The 24628-nt window shown below is 43.6% G+C and overlaps 2 protein-coding genes and 1 long non-coding RNA gene across 4 annotated transcripts in view; 1 reads left to right on the plus strand and 2 right to left on the minus strand.

The window, feature by feature from the left end:
• Window positions 1–24628, plus strand: part of LOC144163186 (BET1-like protein) — a 441394-nt gene that overhangs the window by 147097 nt on the left and 269669 nt on the right. The gene's annotated exons all lie outside the window — the stretch shown is intronic.
• On the minus strand, window positions 1962–15907 carry LOC144163180 (U11/U12 small nuclear ribonucleoprotein 35 kDa protein-like). The gene is made up of 5 exons (XM_077694010.1): window positions 15636–15907; window positions 12842–12940; window positions 7583–7793; window positions 5507–5966; window positions 1962–2070 (listed from the first exon to the last, which is right to left on the minus strand). The coding sequence occupies exons 1-5, from the start codon at window positions 15756–15758 to the stop codon at window positions 2046–2048; spliced, it is 918 nt and encodes a 305-aa protein (XP_077550136.1). The 5' UTR covers window positions 15759–15907; the 3' UTR covers window positions 1962–2045.
• Window positions 16989–18024, minus strand: LOC144162111 (uncharacterized). 2 transcript variants are annotated; one of them, XR_013320623.1, is made up of 4 exons: window positions 17944–18024; window positions 17709–17843; window positions 17294–17578; window positions 16989–17083 (listed from the first exon to the last, which is right to left on the minus strand). It is a non-coding gene; the product is annotated as an uncharacterized LOC144162111 (long non-coding RNA). The 2 variants fall into 2 exon arrangements; XR_013320622.1 differs by lacking the exon at window positions 16989–17083 and having other exon boundaries at window positions 17100–17578.

The following is a 24628-nucleotide window of genomic DNA, read 5'->3' on the forward strand; positions in this document are numbered from 1 at the left end:
GACTTTTCAGCTTTTTTGTCGAAAGGGTCCGAACTGTAGGCAGGAGGGAGGGGGCAGACCTCGATTCCGGTGTCTACGCTCGGGCTGAAAAGGCAAATGATGCCACGTAGACAAAGGCTACTAGATTTCCTGAATTATCTTCTGTAGTGGAACCGCGCAAGTCATGGCCACTCTCACATATTGGTCCTTCAAGAAACCACATGGCACAAAAACATGAAAATGCGCCCCCCTTCAATTTACTATCAACCAGTGAAGTTTCTAGCAACGTTCCAAAGCCACTAAAAACAGGCTTTTACCCCCACGACCACTTCCTCAGAAAGGCTTCGCAAGTGGTTAGCTGGTAACCTTGCATTATGACACATACCCGGGGGATTGGCCAAGAAGCTGCGTGTAACAATTAGGCTGTGGCCCGGTTTATTTTGGAGAAAAAAAAATAAAAAGAAACGGAACTGATTTCCAGGTGGGGAGCTCAAATCAATCGATGATGATGCTGATTACCATTATTGTTTGGTGGTTCTAGAAACTAAGGCACGTTTTATTCGAACGCCTGAAATCAACATTTTTCTCCAGGGAGGTTTTATTCCAACGCCTGAAATCAATATTTTTCTCCAGAGAGCTATGCCCTGGTTTTTCAAACTTAATCTTAAAGCAACCACCAACTTTTTTAAGTAACGGCTTTTTACCCACTTCAAACATCCTACGTATGTTTGAAGTGGGTGAAGGCTCCAGTTGTTTGCATGACATGAAGGCTCCAGTTGTTTGCGACATGAACGCTGCCACACATGATGACACACCATGCTCGTTTGAAGCAAAACTTTGTATGCACCCGACATCGCCGCATAGGGGGTGTGTGCATGGTGTAAGAATTTTACACCGCGGGTGTGTGCATGGACGACAGACCTGGGTCCTAGCACTCTGCCACGGTGTTACAAAAATCTTGCTCCTTCGAAAACAAAAAAAATATCGGTCCAATCGCTGGCCTGATCAAACCGGAAGTTCATGCTAGGGGTAGTTTAAGTTGTATGGAGTTGAGTAATTCAGCTTCTACGTATGCGACTCAATGAGAATTCATTTCGTGCTCAGTAAGCAGCGTGGCCGCAAGTGGCACCATGAATGGAACGAAATTAACGATACTAGTATTGTCTTTGAATAGTAAAAAATCAAGCCATGAAAATATCAGCATAACTTGCATAACTTAATTAAAAACTTAAATAGTACAAGCAATACATTGGCCTCTCTACTTATCCTATATGTAAAACAAGTATCTGCGAGGGGGGGGGGGGGTAACAAAACAGCCTAACCCTTCAGATTTATGGATTGCACTGGTCTTCTTCTTGCCCCCATTCCCCTCACGGATGCCACTAGTGTTGCACTGTACAATGCCAATGAATGTTATTGCACTGGATGTAACTGGAACAACTTTGGGGTCACTCAAAAGTGCGCTCAAGTGCTATTTTCTGCCTTGGCAAACAGTATTCTGGTCATTGAGCACCTGCAACCTTTTTTGCGAAGCTGTCAATCAGGAAGTCTCAAAGTTCTATTCACAGCTTTGAAAATTTTTCCAAAAAAGATCTGATTTTGGAGGTTTGTAAGCGAGGCAACTTTTTCTTTGAGAACAAAACAGTACGTAAGTCTTTTGATATTAACAATACTTTGCCAAATATGCAAACTGTAGAGCTAGCGCTTCTGGCACCTATTAATTAAATGGGATGCTAAACCTCCACACAAACAAGAATATGTTAAAAAAAAAAAAAAAAAAGCCTACTCTACCACATCATCGGTACCAAGAACCCTTTGCTCTTTAGTTCCACATTAAGCAAAATCGCTGTGACTGTACCTGCTAGAAGCCACTACAGAAACATGTTGTCTCTGGTATTCGCAGACAAAATGCTGAAATGTAGGTTTTCCATTTCTGTGATAAAGATAGTTCTGGACTTCGAAATAAATACAAAGTATAGGGGTTCACACGACTCAAAAGATTTTTTTATGACCAACTTTTATCCCACTACTGTCAAATGATGTCTGCAGAGATGCTTGATGGCTACTCAGCGATCTTTGTACACAGGCGACCTGCAACAGAAACAGAAAAAAAAGTGTCAGCTTACTACATGCCTCAAAATGAGCAAAGCATATCTCAATATTGCTTGTTCAATAAAAAATGCATTCTTCGTCTAGACTCTGGCTTGATTATGACTGAGCCTCACACAGTATTGCCTTTTGCGGTGAACTTTGTTCGAAAATAACGTTTGACAGCAGTAATTGATTGATTGATTATGGGATTTAATGGACCGACACTTCACAGGCGATGAAGCGCGCCATAGTGGAGGGCTCCAGATTAATTTTGACCACCTGGGGATCTTTAACGTGTGCCGAAATCTCGAACACATGGGCGTTTTTGCTTTTTTCCGACAGCAGTAATTGCCTCCGCTCACTCACTAAAACAAACTATTGCTCTTGGCAATGTTGACGCAGAACAAGATTTCAATGTTTTCAATCCAGCCTATTAACGTCTGCTGCAGGACGAAACCGTCTTTCATAAACTTACGATCATACTGTCCTGATATGTCTGAATTCATTCTTTGTCTCGAATTTTCCTATTTCATCTTTCCATCAAGTTAACTGTCTTCACCTACTTCTAATTCCATTTCTTGGTAACCATTAGGTCCCTCTGGTGGTACACCGGTTCTGAGTTCTCTGCATTACATGCCCAACCCAACTATATTTCTTTCTCTTAATTTGAGCAATGCTGTCTCCTACACCAAGTTTGCTCCTTAAAGGTGCCATGCAGACAAAACACAAGTGTGGTTCATTCGAAAGATTGCCTCACTAGAATCATCCTGACACCACTTTTAACGTAAACTTCGCTCACATAAGCTATATAATCAGGAAAGAAGGTAATGGCCATGATCATTTCCCGTAACAAAACCTATGATATCATATGTGGCAGCTATGCGATTGGCTGAGGCTGGCAAAAGCAAACGCAAATTAGACAGGGTTTATAAGCTTGCCGAATGAGCTATTTGTGCTTACATTTAGGGCATATTCTTTTTATAGCAGTAAGAATAGTGGGGTAAACAGTGGAAGTTACGAAAGTACACGTAAACATAGAAGTACCGATGCGTACTGCTGTTGGTACTGCACGCACTACGGTTGTTTTAGCTGCACAGAACTGCAGCACTTTGGGGTTCTCTCAGACGACACTGGTTAATTGGTGTAAGCGATAAGGTCTTGCGTGACCATATTTGTTGAGCAAATACCATGTTTCACGATACTATTATTTTCTACCTTAACAAAAACAAGCCACGTACAAATACGGCCAAAAACAAAGCAAAAGCAGAAAACGGCCATTCGCGGTATGGTGGCGTCATCTAGGTTGACTAACAGTAAACGAGGCTCCGCAATCTGCTGCAGAGCAGTTCTTGTGGTGTCATTGCAGATGTCTCGAAAATACAGGATTTGGAGGAAGAATCAACATTTTAACTTGTATTGATTAATTTCTGAGTGAATAAAGCATTGTTTGCTTTCGAACAAGCACTGGGGGCACTATAAAACACGAAGTCATTAGAATAAAACAAACTTGTATTTTGTCTGCATGGCCCCTTTAATCCAGGAAGCTCATTTCCTGTCCCCAAGTGCTACTGCTATCAACCTTCTTTCCGTGGTTCCCTGAGTCCACCAAAGTATTTTTTTTTCAAAGCATTTGGCAAGCTGCACAGTTTTTGCACCATAAGTTTTCACTGGCAGCACACACTGGTTGTATACCATTCTTTTCAATTACAAACGCAGCCTACTGTTCATTATTTCAGAGTGTTTGCTAAATATCCTCCAGCCCATAGTATTTTTTTTGTGCTCCGTGTTTTTACCACGCGGCATAAGAAAGAAGGATTAGTAATTCTACGTCTGATTTCTTTCACATGGTTTGGATCAGCACTGAAAACTAGTCCAAGACATTTATATTCATCCAGCTATACCAGTATTTCATCACCTAGGCTCAATGGGGCACTTTCTCTGCATGTCTCTTTAGCATTGCTTTTGATTTACTCATATTTATTTAGTCCTACAACAGGTATTTCTGAGTACAGTTCCTGAATCACTGCTAGCAGGTATTCTCTCAACTCAGTGAAGAAAACGATGTCATCTTCAAAGCTCACGTCACCCAAATATTCTCCATTTAGTATTGGCATTCCTGAATTCTCTCAAGCAACTTTCTAAACAACTTCTACAGAAATGCTGTAAATACCTTTGCTGAAATGCTGTACTCTTTTCTGACTCTTCTTGATAGAGAACTTACCACTCTTCTTATGGAGGACTATCAGCTGTACATTTGTCGTATATCTCCTCCAACAGCCCTATGTACATGTCCTCCATTCCCTGGTCTCGCAATTACTCCATCACGGCAGCAGTTTTCAACTGAATCAGAAGCTTTTTGCAACCTATGAATGCAAAGTTAAGGGGTTTATTAAATCCTGTGGATTTATCCATTGCCTGAATGATGACATTAATCTGACCAATTGTTGCGTAGCTTTTCCCCAATCTGGTTGTTTGAAATCTAGGATGCCACTTTTGCGGTTAACTATTATCTTAATAAACTAGTATGCAAAAGAGGATAGGCTGATGGGTCCGTACAATTCTTACAGTCTTTGGCATCAGCCTTGTTAACCAGAATTAGGTTTGTATTCGTCCAGGCTAGCGGTAGCTTTTATGTACTGAGACATTTTTAGAATAATTTTGCAAGCTTTTATAGTGCAACATCTTTTGCATCCTTTAAAGGGGCCATGCATACAAAATACAAGTTTGTTTAATTCGAAAGATTTCGTGTTTTATAGTGCCCCCAGTGCTTGTCCGGTAGCAAATGACGCCGTATTCACTCAGAAATTAACCAATTTAGGTTAACATTTTGATTCTCCCGCCAAATTGTGTGTTTTCGTGGCGTCAGTGGCATCAGCAATGAAGTCATAGGTGCGTTACTCAAACAAACTTCCACTGCGTCATTAAGCTCTGCAGCCTTGTTTGCCCTCAGCCGTCCCAGATGGCGCTACCATACTCATCCACGGACCGTTGTTCGCTGTTGCCAACATTGTAGTAGGCAAGTAGGCACTCCAACTAGTGCTGTGCGAAAAGTGCTCTTCGTTCATAAGAGAGAAGATGGACACATAACATGGTGGAAATGTGCTGGTGTTATGCACACTTAAGTGAGCCAACCCCTCACATTCAAAGAACAGCTTTTTTCTGCAAGGCACAAGCGTCATATTGAATTCTGAGCACTAAGCCCTAATTAGGATGCCTTTAGTTATCATCACTGTTGCAACAGTCTAGTTACATGAATGCTGTCGCTTCTTTCACTCAGTGACTGACTTTGTTCCTTTGGCAAATGTTGTATTGCTACACAGGTATCGCAGAATCCTGGATGCATAAACAATGCACCTAACAGTGCTTGATGGTGGCAGCACATTAAGTTGACTGCACCCATACAAAACAAGTTACAAGCAGCACGGAAGAAACATACCTGCGACTTCTATGGTCTCTCGACTCCCGTTCCCCTCGACGTTCGTCACGACGGCCGTCCTGACGTTCGTCCCAATGATCGTGCCCCCGGCGACTATCGTCCGATCTCCGCCGGTCTCCACCCCTATTGTGGGGTCGGCTGCTGTGCGATCTATCCGACCGGTCACTCCTCTGATCATCGTCGTGCCGCTGGCCGCGCATTCGTTCGTAAGCCAGTCTCTTCTGGCGAAGGAACTCATCTCTCCTGCTCTGGTCTCTCGGTCTGTAGTCAGTCGCCGAATGGTAACCGTCCCGACCACGGGAATGCTGCTGGCTCCGGTCTGGAAACGACGCATCGGTATCCGATGGATGGGAGCCGCTGGTTTTAGTTTTGCCACCAATGATGATGGGCTTCCTGAAGGGACGGTCAAGACCGCCAAATCTCAGCTGTCCCGACTCCTTCTTGCCTCCAAAGCCACCACCTTAATGAAAAAGAAACTGGAGTGTAAATGCCATCGAAAACGCACTCAACACATTTTTTAAAAACATTCTAACCATTGTTGGTTTTGCCTAGCAGTGTCTATAATTTATGCGCTCCCTCTGTTGAAATTGTGTGCTCCCCCTTACTCTATGCCTCCCATGGGCCTGTAAGGTATCTTGAATGAATGAATGAATGAATGAATGAATGAATGAATGAATTACTGCTCTACTTCTGAAAAGCTTTGACTTGTGTGTACCAAAAATGAGGAGTGCGATTTCTCCATGTAGATTTCGTCGTCAGGTGAGTTGGTTCATGACTGTAGAAATAATGTTAGTCATCATCATCATAACCACCACCATCCTATCTATACCACTGCAGGGCAAAGGCCTCTCCCATGGATCTCCAATTATCCCGGTCCTGTGCTAACTGCAACCAATTTATCCCCGCAAACTTCTTGATCTCATCTGCCCACCTAACCTTCTGCCACCCCCTGCAACGCTTGCCTTCTCTAGGGATCCACTCTGTTACTCTTAATGACCAACGGTTACCTTGTCTTCAGATTACATGCCCTCCCCCGTCCACTTCTTCTTAATGTTAGTGCAGTGCAGCAGAGCAGAAATAATGTTAGTGCGCTGCAGCAAAGACAACGACAGTAATAACTCCTTCCAATACTGACATAAGTTTAACAAAAAAGTGGTTAAAGAAATGAGTCAAACTTTCCCGTTTTCGGGCACGAGGAAGAAGTGATTGCAGTTGCGTTAGGCTTTTGATTACAACTGACTTTGTTGTAAGCAGCCTTGATGACAACTGACAATTTTTCAGAAGAAAACTCCAACAGAAAAGATGTTTGCATCTTAAAATTTTCCCGTAGAATTTTTGCACAGTAATTGTCTCCGCAATAACAGCACAAAGAGGGGGAAAAAAATGCAGGGAGTGTGCAAAACAGAAAAGAAAAACAAAGCTTCCAGAAAGTTTCGAAGTTCTTTGTAGTGCATAGGGTCATAATGCACGGCTTGCATGTTTAGTGGCTTTAAAGGGAGCCTGCAACACTTCCTTCTACATTATTGAAAATCTTAAATGCTTGCAGAACGTTGCCACCCAACCCACCCAGTACTTAGATTAGGGGGTCGCAATGTACCTCTGCTGAAAATTGCTGCTCTATGCTAATCAGATAACTTGGAAACTCGCTCAAAAAATTTTTCTTTCCCAGTCGTGATGTTCTTCGACGGCTCAAATTACGCCACTAAGGCCATGTAGCGGCTGTTGGCCGGTTTTCCTTCAGTAGCAGCAATGAACGCTTTTCGATAGTAACTTAAAAAAAGCCACAAAAACAAAGCAGAAACGGAAGGCGTGTCTGGGGAGACGAGCAAATCACACAGTGCCGCTCTGGGCTGGCGACAACTATAGCTTTCGCAGTGGTTCCAGACGCGAAGCAAAGAGTGAAAGCGCTTAACGAAAGTGTTGCAGGGTCCCTTTAACATAACCACCAAATGAATCTCTTCCAGGTCTCCAGAAAAAAAACGTTTCAGGGCCCTTTTAAGTGCACAATGAGAGTACTGTAACGGCAATAAAACAATGACGACCACAGCAGCAATAACAAAGTTGCAAAGCACCCACCCAACCTGCGAGGTATCCAGCCAGGCAGCACCCTTTCCTGTTCAAAGTCCACAAATATCTTGCAGTCATCAATGGACAGCTGGTTTGCAGCGGAGGCAGCCAGGGCAGTCCTTGCGTCATAGAACTCCACGAAGGCGTAGCGCTTGGAGAATCCCGTGACGACGTCTCTCACCAGATGGCAGCTCTTGACATCCCCATAGTGGGAGAAGAACTGTTGAAAAAGAAGACAAAGACGCCATCTACAGACACGAACCCATGAAAAAACAGAACTGAAATACTTCAAAACAAGAGTGCATTAAGTGTTCCTTAAAGGGGCCGTACAAGTTTGGTTCATTTAAACGGGCCATGCAGACGAAATGCAAGTTTGTTTTATGCGAAAGGTTTAGCGTTTTATATGGCCCTAAGCGCTTGTTCGGCAGCAAATGATGCTTTATTCGCTGAGAAATTCAATAAGTCAAAATTTCAATTCTCCCGCTAAATCGCGTGTTTTCGTGATGTTGACAATGACGTATTAAGAACAGGGGCTTAAAACTAAAGAAATATAGCTTGCTGACCAGGGCTCCTACCATCCCACAGGCGCCCGTTTGATTATCTTGTCTATCACCCACTTTCATAGATGGCGCCACAATACTGAGGAAGTGCCAGTGTTCGCACTTTGTGGCCGGACTTCTACACCTGCCGTATTTTTATTACGGTTCATACTAATCGTTTCTTAAAACTTAAGCTATGACTCGACAAACATGGTCACGCAAGCGACCGCGCTGCTCGTGTCAGTTGGTCAGCATTGTTTCAGACAAGTCCGGCGCGTGCGACGGCTGTGTTAGCGGTGTCAGCCGGCAAAGTGCCGCACTAACTGCTTCGGTGTTTACGTATTCGTTCGTAACTTTAATTGTTCACCCCCCAATTCCCAGTGCCATAAAAAGAATGTTCCCTACTTTTAGGCACAAACAGCTCATCTGGCAGGCTTACAAGCCCTGCCTAATTTGCGTTTGCTTTTGCCGGCCTCAGCCAATCGCAGAGCTGGCTGGTATGACATCATAGGTTCTGTTGCGGAAAATGAGCTAGTGGGTCGCATGGCCATTCCCTTTTTTCCTAATTATGTAGCTTGTTTGAGCAAAGTGTGCGTTAAAAGTGGTGTCAGTACGATTCTAATGAGGCGTATAAACCAAACCTGTGTTTTGTCTGCATGGCCTCTTTAAAAGGCTGCTTTGTCTCAATGGCAATGATAACAATCATGTAGCAAACTTCAAACAAACAATGGAGATCTTAAGAATAACTTATGAAGCTGTGGTGACTCTCAAGCCCCTTTGCGGCGATTTGTCTATGCCGTCACATAAACTTGGTTACTGCATTTTCGCGCGTATAGCCCGCATCGAAAATGCGAAATTTCAGTGGCAAAGTAGGGGTGCGGATAATACGCGGGGTTGTTCCTTCAGTGTAGCTTCACGGCAATGCGCGTTGTGCCGTGAAGCTCCTACGCAGTACAACTGACTAAGCTTTCCATGGCAGCGATTGCGCAAAATATACATGGACAAGGAAGAAAAAACAAGGACGAGCGCACTCTAACAACTGAATTTTATTAGTGAATTGGGACTTTCGCCTCGCAGTCAGTGTATTCTACTTGCTAAATATACGCTTTTTCTGACCACATAGTAGGTGAATTGTTGCTTGAGCAGTAGCTTTCGTGCAGCCTTTCTTGTATCAAATGTGCAGGCAATATGCGACGATTTTTTTTTCTTTTCCGGCGGGCTGAAAGTGGCGGTACGGATTATATGCAGGGGCGGGTTATACGCGCGAAAATACGGTATGCGATTGGTGGCCAACCAAAGCCACTGCCAAGCAACGTGGCTTGATGATTGCAGTGGGGTTTCAGTTCTGTTTGACCGTGCAACTTGAATGCATGTACGCAGATAAGGCCATGATAAAAAAAGTCTGTAGTGCTTGCCTATATTACGCTACTCCTTCTATATTACATTACTCTGGTATAAAACTTGTAATTTTTTTCATTATTTCTTGCGTTTCATGGTTAGAAAAGCTCCTGTCATGGCTGGAATGTTGCTGGCTGAGGTACCAAAGCCTAGTGCTTTCAAAATGAACCAAGTTGTATTTTCTCTTCATGGCCTCTGTAACGCACTTACACTTTGCCTGGGTTATGAGGAACAGTGTGCGGTAGGTTACAAATTTGTTTGTCGAAACTGGGATTCTCTACCGTGCACAGGATTGTACAGAGAAGTATTTTTGAACTTGGAGTTTCATCGGATACACAGCTACTATGCTTGAAAACTCAAATATGCTGTACTTAAAAACTGACATTGAACTAGGAAAAACTACTGAGAGTACAAGCTCAACTTGCGATGTCCCACTAGTAACTAAGGAGCAGGTAGGAAAGGCTCTCAAGGGCATGAAAAGGGGAAAAGCTGCAGGTGACGACGGCACAACCGTGGATAGTCTGAAGGAGGGAGGAGATGTTGTACTGGAAAAGCTTGCTGTAGTATTTTGGGAATGCCTAAGGACTCAAAAAGTGCCCCTAGCTTGAAAAAAGGCCAATATTATTCCAATTCATAAGAGAGGAGATCCCAAGGACCTCAAGAATTACAGACCTATCAGCCTACTCTCGGTTGTGTGCAAGCTGTTTACCGAAGTTATAGTTAGCCGCATAGGTGACAGCCCGAATTTTCAACAACCCGGAGAGCAGGCTGGGTTTAGGAAAGGGGTACTCAACCATGGATCACATCCATGTTGTTAATCAAGTGATAGAAAAATTCACAGAATACAACAAACCCCTTACATGGAATTTATAGACTATGAGAAAGCGTCTGATTCCGTACTCACCACAGCCGTGCTAGAAGCACTAACAGACGAGGGAATAGATGAAACCTACATAAGACTTCTAACAGACATATATAAGGAATGCATAGGCAAGACAACCCTCCACAAGCAAAGCGACAAATTTCCGATCCGAAAAGGAGTACGACAGGGAGATACCATCTCGCCAAAGCTATTCACAGCATGTCTGGAGGGGGTATTTAGAAAGTTTGAAAGGGAAAACATAGGATTAAGGACAAACAGGGAATACTTGAGCCATATGAGGTTTGTGGATGACATAGTCTTGCTGAGTGAGGCTGCAGAACACATGAAAACAATACTTGAGGAACTGCAATCAGAAAGCATGGCCATGGGGCTAAAAATAAATATGAATAAATCTAAAGTAATCAGTAATAAGCATGCCAAAAACGTCCTCTTCAGCTTAGGAGATGAAACGCTAGAAGAAGTAAAAGAATAGAACTACCTCGGACAAGATGGTTAGTACTGACCCCAACCGTGAGAGAGAAATTCGGCGCGGAATTGATATGGGTTGGGGAGCACTTGGCAAGCACTTCCAAATAATGAAAAGCAAGCTACCTCCGTCAGTCAAAAGAAAAATCTACAACCAGTGCATACTGCCGGTGATGACATACGGAGCTGAAACTTGGCGCCTTACTAAACTAGAAAGCAAACTTAGGTCGGTTCGACGGGCCATGGAACGAATAATGTTAGGAGTAACACTCAGGGACAGGAAACGAGCTACCTGGATCAGAGAACAAACTAGAGGTGAAGATATCATAGTTAAAATAAAGAGAAAGAAACGGAGTTAGGCTGGCCGCATAGTGAGACAAACCGACAACCGGTGGGCAATTAGGGTAACAGAGTGGATACCAAGAGATGGGTATAGAAGAAGGGGAAGCCCATTGACCCGATGGAGGGATGAAATACAGAAATTCGGGGGTAAACTATGGACTCGAGTAGTGCAGGACAGGAGTGGCTGGAAGTCAATGGGAGAGGCCTTCGTCCTGAAGTGGGGGTAGGCTGATGATGATGAAAATCATTAGTGGTACACCAACTCAGCACTGTGCCTCCGGGTAGGACAGGAACAAGTGCAAAGAAAAACTAATTCTTTAAGGGCACAGGGTAAGGCGAAATTTTGAAAAAATGACTTTTTGTTTTTCTTCGCAATTAGGGAAGTTCAATTCCTTGTGCACATTTTCCATATTCACACTTGCCTTAAAAAGTCTTATTTCTCGCTAAAAAGCAGTTTTCCCGTAAGCAAGTAGTAAGTGCCCACATCCTCTTTAGAATGTTCTCAGGGTTTATTGTCATTTTTTTTCATCAAAAAACTTCCAGTTTCAGATCAAAATGCTTTTCTGGAATCATCTGTATTAAGAAATTGCATAGCAATCATTGCAGAGCTGATTTTTCAGTGAGGGCAATCCCAAGACCCTGTTGCACGTTTTTCCACAATTGCCCTTCGAAGCTGCGAACAAAAAAACATCTTTTTTGGGCTGCACACTCTAATGATTGTAACATTGGATGGTGTTCTTTTATTAAATGATGAAGCAACGCATGAGCCAGCATTTTGAAATCATTCAGACCAAAACCTGGAAGCAACACCACCATTAAGTGGCTTAAAGAGGTTGACCACAAGCAAAATACTTCGTGAGCAGATCTGTACGATGGTGCACAAAATAGTCAAGAAGGACAGACGACCGGGTGAAAAGCAAAAAAATGACTTTGGCAGTGATTATGAAGCTGCTGCTTTTTAAATAAATGGCTCCATTGGTGTTTTTGGCAAACAAGTGTTGTTTTTAACCTCTTTTTTTACTTTAAACTCAATTATCTCAAAACAATGTTTTTTCTTACATAGGTACCATTATTTCCTATATCGTTCACGATAACGAGCTGATTTTTCCCCCCTGTCATCTACATAACGTTTCACACCTGCTGTACTAGAATTGAAAGTATGCACGCAACAGTTTTTTTGTTACACAATTTTTAATGCTAAAATAATGCCAAAATTTAGGTACTAACAGACAAAAAATGATAAAAAACTGAAATTTTTAAGGATGTTTATAATTCTAGTACAGTTAAAAGAGCACAAAATTTGAAAGAAAATGATATATACGTTATGTAGATACCTTTATTAGATGCCGAGAAAAATGTACCTCAAAATGGCCAAAAATGCATGGGAAGTATAGGGCTTACCCTGTGCCCTTAAAAGGCAGGAATTAGGGAGAAAGTTGAACCTGCTGACATTAAAGGGCGTGAAAGCAAATAAACACGACGCAAAGGTCAGAATGTACGTGGCTGTAAATGTCATATTAATTAAACCCCCGTGAAAGTAATTTCATAAAGCAGAGGGTTCAACCTATTTCCTTTTTCAGGCACCAGATAAACCAACACTGCCTTTGAAAGAAATAATAAAATGTTCGTCATGCTACTTACTTCTCTGACGGTGTCTTCTGTTGTTGTTGGACTCAGCCTAGCCACATATATGGTATTTTTTGGCTCTGTGCTGACATGTATGTTGGTTTTGTAGGTGGCCTGCAAACAAAAAAAGACCTACAATTAGCACTTGATGTAATAAATATTAACCAGTGATATAGCATAAAAGTGCTGCTCACTTGTATTCAGGGTGCACAATGTTTTTGTCAGGTCTCGCTGATGGAAACATCCAGAAATTTTGAGCGAGAAGCTTTGCACTAAGGATATCAAAGTTCCTGGCATGTATCTGTCACTTGCGCATAAAATATTGTCAGTCTGGATCCATATGATAAAATCGTGATCAATTAATCAGCTGCTTAGATTTCACTGAGAACAGCTTTATTACGTAGACGTGATTAATTAGAATTGTTAGTTAGAAGAATGGGAGAGGCCTTCGTCCCGCACGGACCCAAATAGACTTGATGACGATGATGAATCTAAGAGACGTAAGAAGAGACTGAGTAAGTTTTTTAATTGCAACAAGTGCGAAAAGTAGGCAGAGAAGTTTTCTGATTGATTTGATTGATTGATTGATTATGAGGTTTAATGCGCCAACGCTACACAGGCGATGAGGCGCACCATTGTAAAGGGCTCCGGATTCATTTTGACCGTCTGAGGATCTTTAATGTGTGCCGAAATCTCGAACACATGGGCATTTTCGCTTTTCACCTCCATCAGAAAAGCGGACGCGGCAGCAAAGAATTGAACCCGCAACTTTCAGCTCGGCAGAACAACGCCATAGCCACTGAGCCACCGCAGTGGGTAGAGACATTCGCTATTGCACCACCAAGTGAAAATGCACACTACACTTCTTTTTGGACGATGCACAACATCATTCTGAAAACACCGAAGAAAATGGACGATGTTGAAGAATTACCCAAAGTGGAATTATTTACAAAGGAATACTACACAAAAGCCTGTGACAGCTCCGCGCACTGATCCCTTGGTGCATTTGGTACCTATCACACCTAGTGCTTTTTTTTAAGACTGTGTCTAATCTCACGGCAGCCGTGAGAATTACCTCCAGGAAATTTTCACGACAGTTTCCATAAAAGCTGCCTGGCCTAAAATTTGCCGAATAATATTACGTCCCAACGTAACCTAACAAAACGTAACCTCACCGAACCTAGCGTACCTAACTGAATGTGTCATAACCTACCCAAATCCAGCCCAACTGCAACAAATCTAATGTAATCGAGGCCAACGACACAGAACACAACCTATATTAAACATAATTCAACCCATTCTAGTAGCCCTGTGCCTCAATCTCTTGATATAGTAAAAACCAGAGTAAAAAAAGTAATAACAAGATCACGATGACTGAAAAATTCTGAAAGCTTTTTTTAAAAACATCACATTGTTAGATTCAAACCTGAGCCTTCTTGTTTAAAACCAAGTACTATACCACAGCACTACAGGGGCAGCTGCAAATACGGCTTTGTAGGGAATATTTATCCCATAAAATCTCCTCGTAGGGTGCTTGTAGGCGACTGCCGTGAGAAATTTCTTACGGTAATTCTCATGGTTGCTGGGATAATAGACACTACCTTTATTTAGTGTAAAAGCGCTCAACATGCTGTTCGTGAAAAAGCTGTGATTATGAAGCCTCCTGAGTGAAAAAATGCTGAGCAAGAAAGAATGAGGAGGGGTCATCTCCAAGGCTAGGAAACATACAACATTGTTGGGCGGGTGCAAAGTGGCTCGCCTGGTCTCAAAGAGTCTCTTTTTTGTTTTCTCTTTCTTCGTTTGGCTGCCTCTGCTCACTGCTGTCGAACATGTGTGCCAAGCGTGCAAGTCGAGTTTGTCTGCAAGTCCACCTTTTGGGTGACTAGCCTTGAAGCATGCACTCAAGCCCGTTTAGCCTTGCCACAGTCAGCCTAAACAGGTATCAGCTATGGCCACATCTACAGCTGTCACACTACCCCACATTCACAGTGGAATGGCTCTCAATTTTTTTAACTTCTCCTTAGGCTATTAGAAATATGCAAATATTTTATGTACACATTGAAAAACCTTATACTTACATAACCTTAAAAATCACACTTTTCGTTCAGCCAATTGACCAACCTGCCCACTGACAAAAGCTTCTGGTTTAAAGCCAACACTAGCTAATTGAGCAAAACATCTGATGTCAGTCAGACCGTTGCCGTGAGCAGAAAATAAAAATTCGAGTCACAAATCGCATCACGCCCATTTACGTCTGGCCAGTCGAGCCAGAAGACGTTTGTAAGCTGCTCGTAATAGATATGTGGGTTGATATAATTTGCCCCATTGGAAACTTATTACGAGTGGCTGAGTGGTGTTCCACCAGGGACGTAAAAGAGAAGTTTGCTGAAGGGTTGTTTCAGCTTGTTTATCAAAATCAAGTTTATCTCTAGCATTGCAACCGCTGTGGATACACGCTGGAATGAGTTGGCAAGACGGAACGCTGAAAATATGACTGTATATATGCGATGTCAAATGGTCTAGCAACTATAAAATACACGGCAAAAAAACATACAGCGCGAAGTGTAATACGCGGAGTTTAACAACCGTGTACCTCTCCCGACCCATTAAAAATGAGGCTCTGAGATTCGGAATTTTCGCTCTTCCTACGAGCTTGACGAGCAATCGGTGTTTTGATCAGCCTGTCGGTTTTGCAGTGACTAATGAATGATTACGAAACCGCATTAATCAATTACACCAACTAACTTTTGCAGCCAGCAGAACATGTCACGACGAAACGGCATTAAAAACATTGCAAATGAATGCTTACTTCCATAGCACGCACGATGCCATGGTCATGCGGTTTGACATCGGTTCCATCGATGCTGCCGGCCTTCAACGGATCGTACACCCGAGCGATTGGTGACCACCCCACCTCCATTGCGCTCGGCATTAATAGACGGACTACAAATATTTTCTTTAACGATAACACTCAACTCCACACATCCGTCGTAGGAGCTTGCCTCACTCAAGTTTCATCAAAATGAAGTCATGAAGTTTTGTCCACAAATCAGCGCAGTGGGCGCCGCCCTGTTTGAATAAAAAATGAAATGGATAAACGCAAGAAGTGTCGCAAGAAGTGTGAATAGCACTATGCGTGGCGTCCTCTTTGGGAGGTACAAGAAATTACTGGCGGCATATTCAGTCAGTATATTATCTCTATGGCATATTCAAAACAACACTTTAGGGAGTTGTAAACCAAAATCAATCTGAGCAATCAAGCTTTTGAAGTTCGAGAAGTGAAAAGAAAAGGGTAAAAATATTTTTCGTTGTTGTACGGGGATGGTCGATGGCTATGCTAGGCTCCCGGCTCCAAAAGGGTGCCATGTTGGGCTAATTGGTGGTTTTCAGATACAAAGGAAGGAACAGCGCACATTCTAACGAAGGACGGACAGAGTTATACACCACAAGCGCTGACTATCAACTGATGGCTTTATTGCAACCCAAGTAGCACCAAAACATTAGAAGAACGTATTTTTTTGTTTGGTGCTAACGTTAGAGCAATGTTCTTAATGTCATTTTTTTGAAATGTTTAACTAATGTTATCAAAAACGTTACAGTAATGTTTTGTCAAACATTATTTAAACGTCCACAAAACATTTTTACAACATATTATTAATGTTAGTGTTACATTTCCCTAACGTTGCAGCGATACAAGCTAATAACGTTCAAAAAACGTTTAAAAACAATGTAAAACGTTACATCACATTTCGCCAAACGTTATGCGAACAGTAAGAAAGCATTTCTACAACATATAAATACTTTTGGAGTTACGTTTACCTAACGTTGCAGAAGCACCCTACAAAAACATTTTAAGAACAACTAAAAAACGTTACAGTAACGTTTCATCAAACATTATTGGAACTGTGAGGAAGCATTTCGACAACATAGTAATTATGTTGGATTTACATTTACTTAACGTTGCAGAAAACACGCTTGAAACAATCTTTTAACGTTGCAAAACCTTTTCAGAATGTGGACCAGGAACGTTACAGTGACGTTTTGCCAAACGTGTGGAATGTGTATCGTGGAGCATTGTTTCTGTTATCCACGTTTGCCGGTTACGATATATTTTAAAGGATTTTCAAAATAACAAGGAAAAGTGAAATTTCAAATAAAATTTTATTTTATTTTTGCATGGTTACAACATTTTTTTTATTTACATTCCATTGCTGCTGCTGTGCAGGAGAGGAGGCTCCATCCAGGGGCTGGCTGCGTCTGTGTGGAAAAAGCAAACAATTCCTACTTCAGTACGCTGCGGCAGTAGGCGGTTTTTGCGCGAAAAAGTAGTCGCCGCCTAAGGATTTGTTTAGTTAACGAGCGCACACACGCACGCACTAAAAGGAGAGCAACTGAACAAGCAGCTACGCAGCAACTCGTGCTAACCATATGACCAGAAGAAAGCAAGCGCACAAAATTTTGGGTCACCTGACTCCCAACTTGAATCTCCCGAGTCAGTAACCTATACAGGTTAGTGACTATTCGTCAAAGTCGCTCGCTAGCGGAGTGTTGTGTCTTCTGCATGGTTCATGTATTTTTATTAGGCAGAGATTAGGATGAAAATCATTTAAATATAAATGCACTATTAAATTTTGAGAATATTAGTTTATTGCTTACCTTGTGGGTTCCTGTAAGCCCAATATTCGCAAAGTGGATCCAGTCACCAATGATGTGGCCCGCTATCGACTGTGACCTGCGTCACACCAGCAGCAGCTGGAAAGCATAGGGCGCGACTAGTTATGGGCTGCATAGCAGTTCATAAATTGAACTACTAAAACAAATCAAAATACGCTCTCAGAAATTTTCTACACTCACCAAATACTATTCGGGAACGGATACTAACCTCTCGGACCTTTTTCTTCTTTTCTTCCTGTCCAACTGTATATAGATGACCGCTACCTCAATCGAAACAACCCATCTGAAAATTCGCTTGGTTGTAGAAGCGACGTTTGCTCCTCCAGTCCGGCAGATCTTTCACCTAAAAAAGAAGACAAAGTGCTACAGAGGTATTACAGATGGTTCACACAAAAGAAACACCCATTAAACACGAATGTGTATAATGGTCCAAGTTTACTTACGTAATAAAGGGAACCAAAGTGGGAACTGATAAACGAACAACTTCGATCCTAGTCTTTCTCAGCACTGAAAAGAGTTGTGTGACATGTTTAATACATGTTTGGAACAGGCTAGGGGAAGGAAGGAGGAAGAATTTGAGCATTTTACAACAACCCGGGCATTCTTCTTTTTTTTTTTATTTGCACGAATGCAGGAAGGTTCTGTTTTTCAGTCAAAGCCATGCGTATCATTGCAGCCACTAAATTTGTTAGCGTTCACTTTAACCATGGTTTTTGTTTTTTCACGCTCGGCGTTGTTACCTCGTCATATGAAACGCACCCTGTTATTCATCACTGCTGAGCATTTACAGGATTTTTCAAAAGTTGGGAAGAGCGCCTGGAACCACGGCTGTAAAAGCCTTTGATTCAAGCTGTTCGAAACCGCACCACCGATGAACAGTACTAGAACTAGCCTTTTTGCTCGAAGCATGTCGGTTTTATTTCGGCAAACGACGGCTGTGTATGATCAATGCGGCCCCAATGAAAGCGTGTTGGTTCCAAACTTCTGATAAAGTATGCGCAGTAGGCAAAATTCTGTATCCAGAGTGACCTCTTTTGGGCGGAACGGTTCCCTTTAGAGGGAGTGGGTGATCGCTAGCATGACCAAGTACCTCCCTCACCCCTTAACCCCAATTCCCCCCTTCGGATCTTTGTCGGCTTAGTTGAAAGTGGCACCTGCCCTGGTCATTTCAGCTCCTGTTGTGCTGTGCGTTATCGATTGAATTCGCTTTTCCATTTTGATTCGCTAAACCCGCTAGCCATTTACACAATATTTACTTACCAGTTTCTATGGTTTCGGGATTGCAACTCACCGTCGATGAACTCCGCGGCTTTCCCGGTTTGAGGGTATCTTGAAAACCATAGCCTGCAATGAAAGTGACTTCGACTCTTTACCAGCTGCTATTTACCAGCCTTTTGGGGTGCATTTCTCACAACTCAAGAACGCGCTATGCTGCTTAAATGCATTTCAAAAATGTAAGTCGCAAACGAACGCATGTACTCGAACAGCGCACTTTTTCCCACCCTCTGTGACACCTTCAGCCCTCAAAGTGCCCCTTTCTAACAAAGTTGGCTATATAGTCACGCAGGTTGTCTGGTTGCTTACTCGCCAGCGAAGAAAGCTACGACAAAAGGCTCAGGTTTGCAGCTTTTAACAATATATCCCAGAAGTCTGACGAACTTTTTGCGATAGGTACACCGTCATACCGTCTAAGTTAACCAGCGGCAAAATAGGCTACCAAGGGGTGCATTCTGACCTGTTCGTTTGCATTTGTATCGACTACATTCCGAAGTAGCTGCACTGGCTGCACCCCCCCCCCCCTTTTTTTTTTTTCACGTTAAGGAACCCCGGCGTTCCCAACATAATTATCGCATCGCCAGGCAATTAGGGGCAAATGTAATGCTTTTTTTTTCAAAATTTCGCACAGCGAACTAACGTGACCCGCACATTATTTTGTTTCGCGTGCCCAAGCCGCTACCTCACTTGCCCGGCTGAAGGGAAGATCATTCGAGTGTGGGCGAGGTTAGTTATCCGAATTCACTTTGCTTTGCACAAAGCGCGCAAAAATCGTTTCCATGCAACGAACAAAAATCGTTTCCATGCAACGTACCCGTAACATCGATTCTTCCATCAATACTGCCTACTATATAGTTCAAAGGCCCGTTCACACTTGCGACGATGAGACGCGATTTCGGAAACTTTTGCCGCCCGGCGATCCGTTTTGTCGTTCGGTCTCGGCCAATTTGTCGCCGCGACAGAAATCGCGTTGTTCGTCGCAAGTGTGCACGGGCCTATAAGCAAGAAAATACTCACGAGTTGCTCCTGCACACCCTCCTTGTATGTCGCTTACTTTGCCCAAACGCCGCCTCTGGCGTTTCGTTTTGAATATCCAGCGATAAACGGGTCTCGGTTGGACAGACCACGGAGAAAGATATAACACCATCGAACAGGCTACGACTGAACAAGCATGCGCTTGCGCATATACTTACGTCTACAACTGCAGTGTTCCAAGTAAACGATCCGGTGCATGCGTAACGACTGGAGCTGGGTGCGCACGGGGTCGGCAGTGGCGAGAAAAGACCCCTTGAGCCCTTGCCCTTTTTTCTTTCCCTCTCATATGGGGCGAGAAGACAGTGGATCTCCAAGCAACTTTCCGCAGCCGCTGTCTGCGGCTGAAACCTGTCTGAATGAACAAACAGCCGTACACAAAGGAACGTCGCACAATGCGACGGGAAACTTCTCCACCCGCCCTTGGGGACAGCGCCGCGAAGTTCGCCTTTTACATCGCAAAGTGAAGACAGCCTTACCTGCTCGTCTCAATGAACAGAATGAAGAGGACTCGCGAACAAGATTGACTTTGAACGAGACTGATCGTGATACCCGGATCAAGGAACGCTTCATAACCAAACATGAAATACGAGTGGTGTAGGGAGAAAATTTGTAAAAAACACCAGTGGCATTTTTTTTTGTAAACTAGAACTTAAACGTTTTGATTCACTAGTCAGAAATATCATGCTTCGATGAAAAAAGAATTGTGGGCAACTTAACCAGTCCGGCTGGTGCGTACGGAATAACTGTGTGGTCACATAACTACAAAAAAGGGTTGTTTTTTTTTCGTACATGTATGCTTTAAACAAGCGAGTTACCCCTGCAGCCTTGAGCACTATTAGCGAACACGATTACGTAATTTCTCGCCTGATCGCCGATAAAGCATGCCTTCGCCAGGAATGCCTTCGCACATGGAGTCCATCTCCCCCCCCCCCCCCCCCCCCCTTCTTCCTCCCCCGTTAAACGGCTCCGAAAATTACATAGTCTCACGACTAGAAATAATAGGATATCATTTCACAGTAAATCACGGAATATTACGCAAATTACGGGATATTACGGCTAGAAACTGCTCTTTCTAATGTTTTCTAAAATGTTTTCTGAGTGAATCTAGAGCAATCTCTCCCCTGCCCAAAGAACCACAACTTAATAGGAAATAAGCCGCAACGAGTAAAATAAATCTGCTTTATAATAGGTGTTGCTTGAAGTGTGTTAAAGAAAAACCTAACAATGGACACAAATCGTAAAATAAACTTTTGAAACGCGGCATTAATATAATAAAAAAATTCAGTAAGTGCAGTAAATAGTCATTCACGACATATGATTTACCAAAATCAAAATACAACAATACGTTCAAAGCAAATAAGGCATACAAGAACCAGACCGAAGTAGGTGGCTAGTACCAACAAATATATTTTACATGACCTGCTCGCGACAGCTAGCGCACCGCTGGCGTTGTCTTATTACCGCTGTTTCCAGAAAACTGCACGTGCACTGCTTGCGTACTCAAACGCTTCGTCGTCGTTTTCTACCGTCGTTGTCTTCCATCGTGGCACGTTAGGAGCACACTACGAGTAACCATATCTGTTCTTCAAAATGTTTTCGCATCGAAATGCCTTTGAACCGAGAAGTCCGTGCATCGGAAAGCCCGTGCGCCGAAACGTGCTTCACCGAAATGTCCCAGACCCCGTCATAACAGTAACAGGGAGACACTGAGATCGGATGATTCGTTTCAAATTAGCTCGATGGCATAGGCGCCAACAAAGTGGTCGCTGAAAGGCTCGACCCCCCCCCCCCCCCCCACCTCTTCCCTCACCCTCCCCATTTTTCGAGGGCTTCGTGTCCTTACGCCGCACACGATGATGGGAAAAATATGGGTACGCAGCTTTTCAACAACAAACGCAACTTAAGGTTTTAAACGAAGTTCGCGTAATTGGAGGCTAAACATTGCGCTTCGGCTGATTATAAGGACTCGAATACTTCCTAATCGTCTTGCCCTTGCCTGTGAGAAGAATTCGGGCTTTGAGTTAGCACAATATCTGGGAAAATGGGAAAAAAGGAGTCATTTCAATTACATTTGAACCAGGATGTAACTAACTTCCATGTGACGAATTCCTGGATTTAACAAATTTTTTCAAATCCCCATTGCCAGCCTCATTGAAAACGATGCGTTTTCGACCTGACCTCTATATAACGAAGGCATGGCAACAGTTACACCTGCATGTAACGAATTCGCTACGCTGATGAGCCATCGTTTTTTGCACTTTTTCTGAAAAATTGGCTGGAGATATGCACTAATTTAGCGAACATTGCCCGCGCTGCAAACTACCGTGTGTTTCCAATGTGAGTGTGGTGTCGCTAGGTGCTAGGCCCAACTGTCGGTGAGTATATTCGCGCGTCTCCACTGATTTCTGAGGTGTAGGTTCGTTGGTGATGAGTTCTGCTACTAGAAAACAAAAAGATTTGTCTTTTCAAGACAAGCTCGCAATTTCAGGTGCCGTCTCCGCAGGCAAGTAGGATGAACGTTGTCGTTCGGTACAGCATCCCAGCTAGCACCTTCTCAAAAAGTTTGAGTGCACAATTAAATAGCATCAAGTTCGCGAAAAGGCGCCCTTTCAGCACACGTTTGCTCCTTGAAACTGGTTAAAGCAGCGAAGAGTGTCAAAAGGCAAAATTGATAGTTACGTTACGCTTGCGAATACAGGGGTATAAGTGACCTTGATTCTTTGGACTGCCGTGTACTGAAAAACTTCGTGGAAAAGCAGAAGCCGCAAATAGAGCATTTTTTTCACTCTGAAATAAATTCTTGAAGGGAGAGTTCACTGTCCCTGATGTCAAGTATTCTGATTTAGTTGCGGCTTCATTTACGGGTGCCTTAAATCGAAACTTGCATATAATGAAAACCTGCATGTAACGAAAATTTTGAATTTTTATCAACTTCTTTACATACAGGTTTAACTGTACGCGTAACTCTATATTTCGACGTGGTGCGTGCTTTTACACGGCGGATAAACCTAGGCTTGCATCAAAATTGACGAATTGATTACGTCTGCCACAAAGGGAAGTTTTCAAAGTTTCAATTTCGTCGCCTAAATATTTTTATGAAGTTTCATCAAAGGTAATACAGTTGTCAAACATTATAGCTTTTGCAGTGAATTAACAACACCGCAGCAGCAGACATCAAAATATTTAGGCAGCAATCGTGCCGCCAGCGCAGCGCTATGGGGAGGAATTGGAGCGACAGCGGAGTGCAGTTTATATACGTAGATGTTAAAAGTTGAAATCCACTCTAGAAATACAGTTATGCGGCTACAAAGGAAGGCTGTACAGCTTGGTTAGATACTTCGCAAGGGTCCCGGTGCTTGATTTCACCTAGGGTCCACCGCCCATCGACATCATGAAGTCGATTTCCCGACTAAACTTATAACCAGGAGGCTAGCCGTTTGTAGCGCGAGCGTGAGCGTAGGGTATCATCGATAGTAGGCAGTTTTAGCATGTCGTTACGGTGTTTGCGTTACCGTTTACCGTGTTAACGGAAGCCGCTGGCGACGGTGAAGCCTGTGCCGGTAAGTTACCGTTCGCGGTAACTCTCGCGCTGTGCACTCACACGGTAAGCGGTAACGCAAACACGGTACCGATATGCTAAAACTGCCTGAGCACTTACGCGCTCGTATAGGCTCAAGGCAGGAGCATGGATATATGGTTAGCAACCGCCACCAAAATGTTAGAGAGAGGAAGACGTGAAACGAAGATGTATTTACAAGGCGTATTTACACCCGCCTTGGTGGCTCAGTGGCTAAGGCGTTGTGCTGCTGGGCACGAGGACGCTGGTTCGATTCCCGGCCGCTGCGGCTGCTTTTCCGATGGAGGCGAAAAGCAAAAACGCCCGTGCGTACGAGATTTAGGCGCACGTTACAGATCCCCAGGTGGTCAAAATTAATCCGGAGCCCTTCACTACGGCGCGCCTCATCGCCTGCGTTGCATCGGCGCGTTAAACCCTACAATCCATCAACCAACAAGGCGTATTTACAGAACAGAAGGCCCCGCGCAGACCAAGAACGCCAGAGCTTCGGCTTCTTCCTTTTCAATGCATGTACACCTCAGAGTCGATCTGAGCGCGCCCAGCGTGTTGTTTTGGCTACAATTTAGCACACGTGCGAGCAGGCTAGGCACTGGCGTTCGTGTCTTCTTCCTCTGTGGCTGATGCACCATAACAATTGTACGTTCACACTAGCGACGAAGCGACGCGAAAGCGATGAAAGCGACGGAAATTTCTGTCGCTTTCGCCGCCTTTCATCGCTTTCGTCGCGCGACGAAAGCGATCGGTCTCGACCAAATTTTGTCGCCTCCGTCGCGCCGTCGCTTTTGAAGCGGAAGCAGGAGGCGAGACTTCCTGACGTCATATCCTGCCAAAGCACCCGGATGCTGTGTTTCCAGAAGCGGGGAAGCTCCCGTGAAGTCTCACTCCGAGCGCGAGACAATAACAAGAAAAGCAAAAAATAGTCGTCGCCCGTCGCTCGATGTCGCGTGCAAGTGTGAACAGCAAAGGTGGCGATCGCTTTCGCTTTCGTCGCTTTGTCGCGTCGCTTCGTCGCAAGTGTGAACGGGCCTTCAAAATAACGCGAAACTGCGGTGTCGCAGTCTCGCGTTGCATGCGCAGGGCAACTCTGGCTTTCACTGTAGGTGTGAGTTCGTTACAGATCTACCAAATATGTGTTAATCCGATCGCCGCATTGATAAGAAGCAGCTCTCGCATTTTTGTTTTCTGCTTCAATGGCGCAGAATTTGCGGTGCAAACGTGACAGGAATGTAAAAATTACACAT

This window comes from Haemaphysalis longicornis, unplaced genomic scaffold (genome assembly GCF_048455015.1).
Source record: "Haemaphysalis longicornis isolate Haplotype H1 unplaced genomic scaffold, Haemaphysalis longicornis Haplotype H1 scaffold_12, whole genome shotgun sequence".
NCBI lineage: Eukaryota > Metazoa > Arthropoda > Arachnida > Ixodida > Ixodidae > Haemaphysalis > Haemaphysalis longicornis.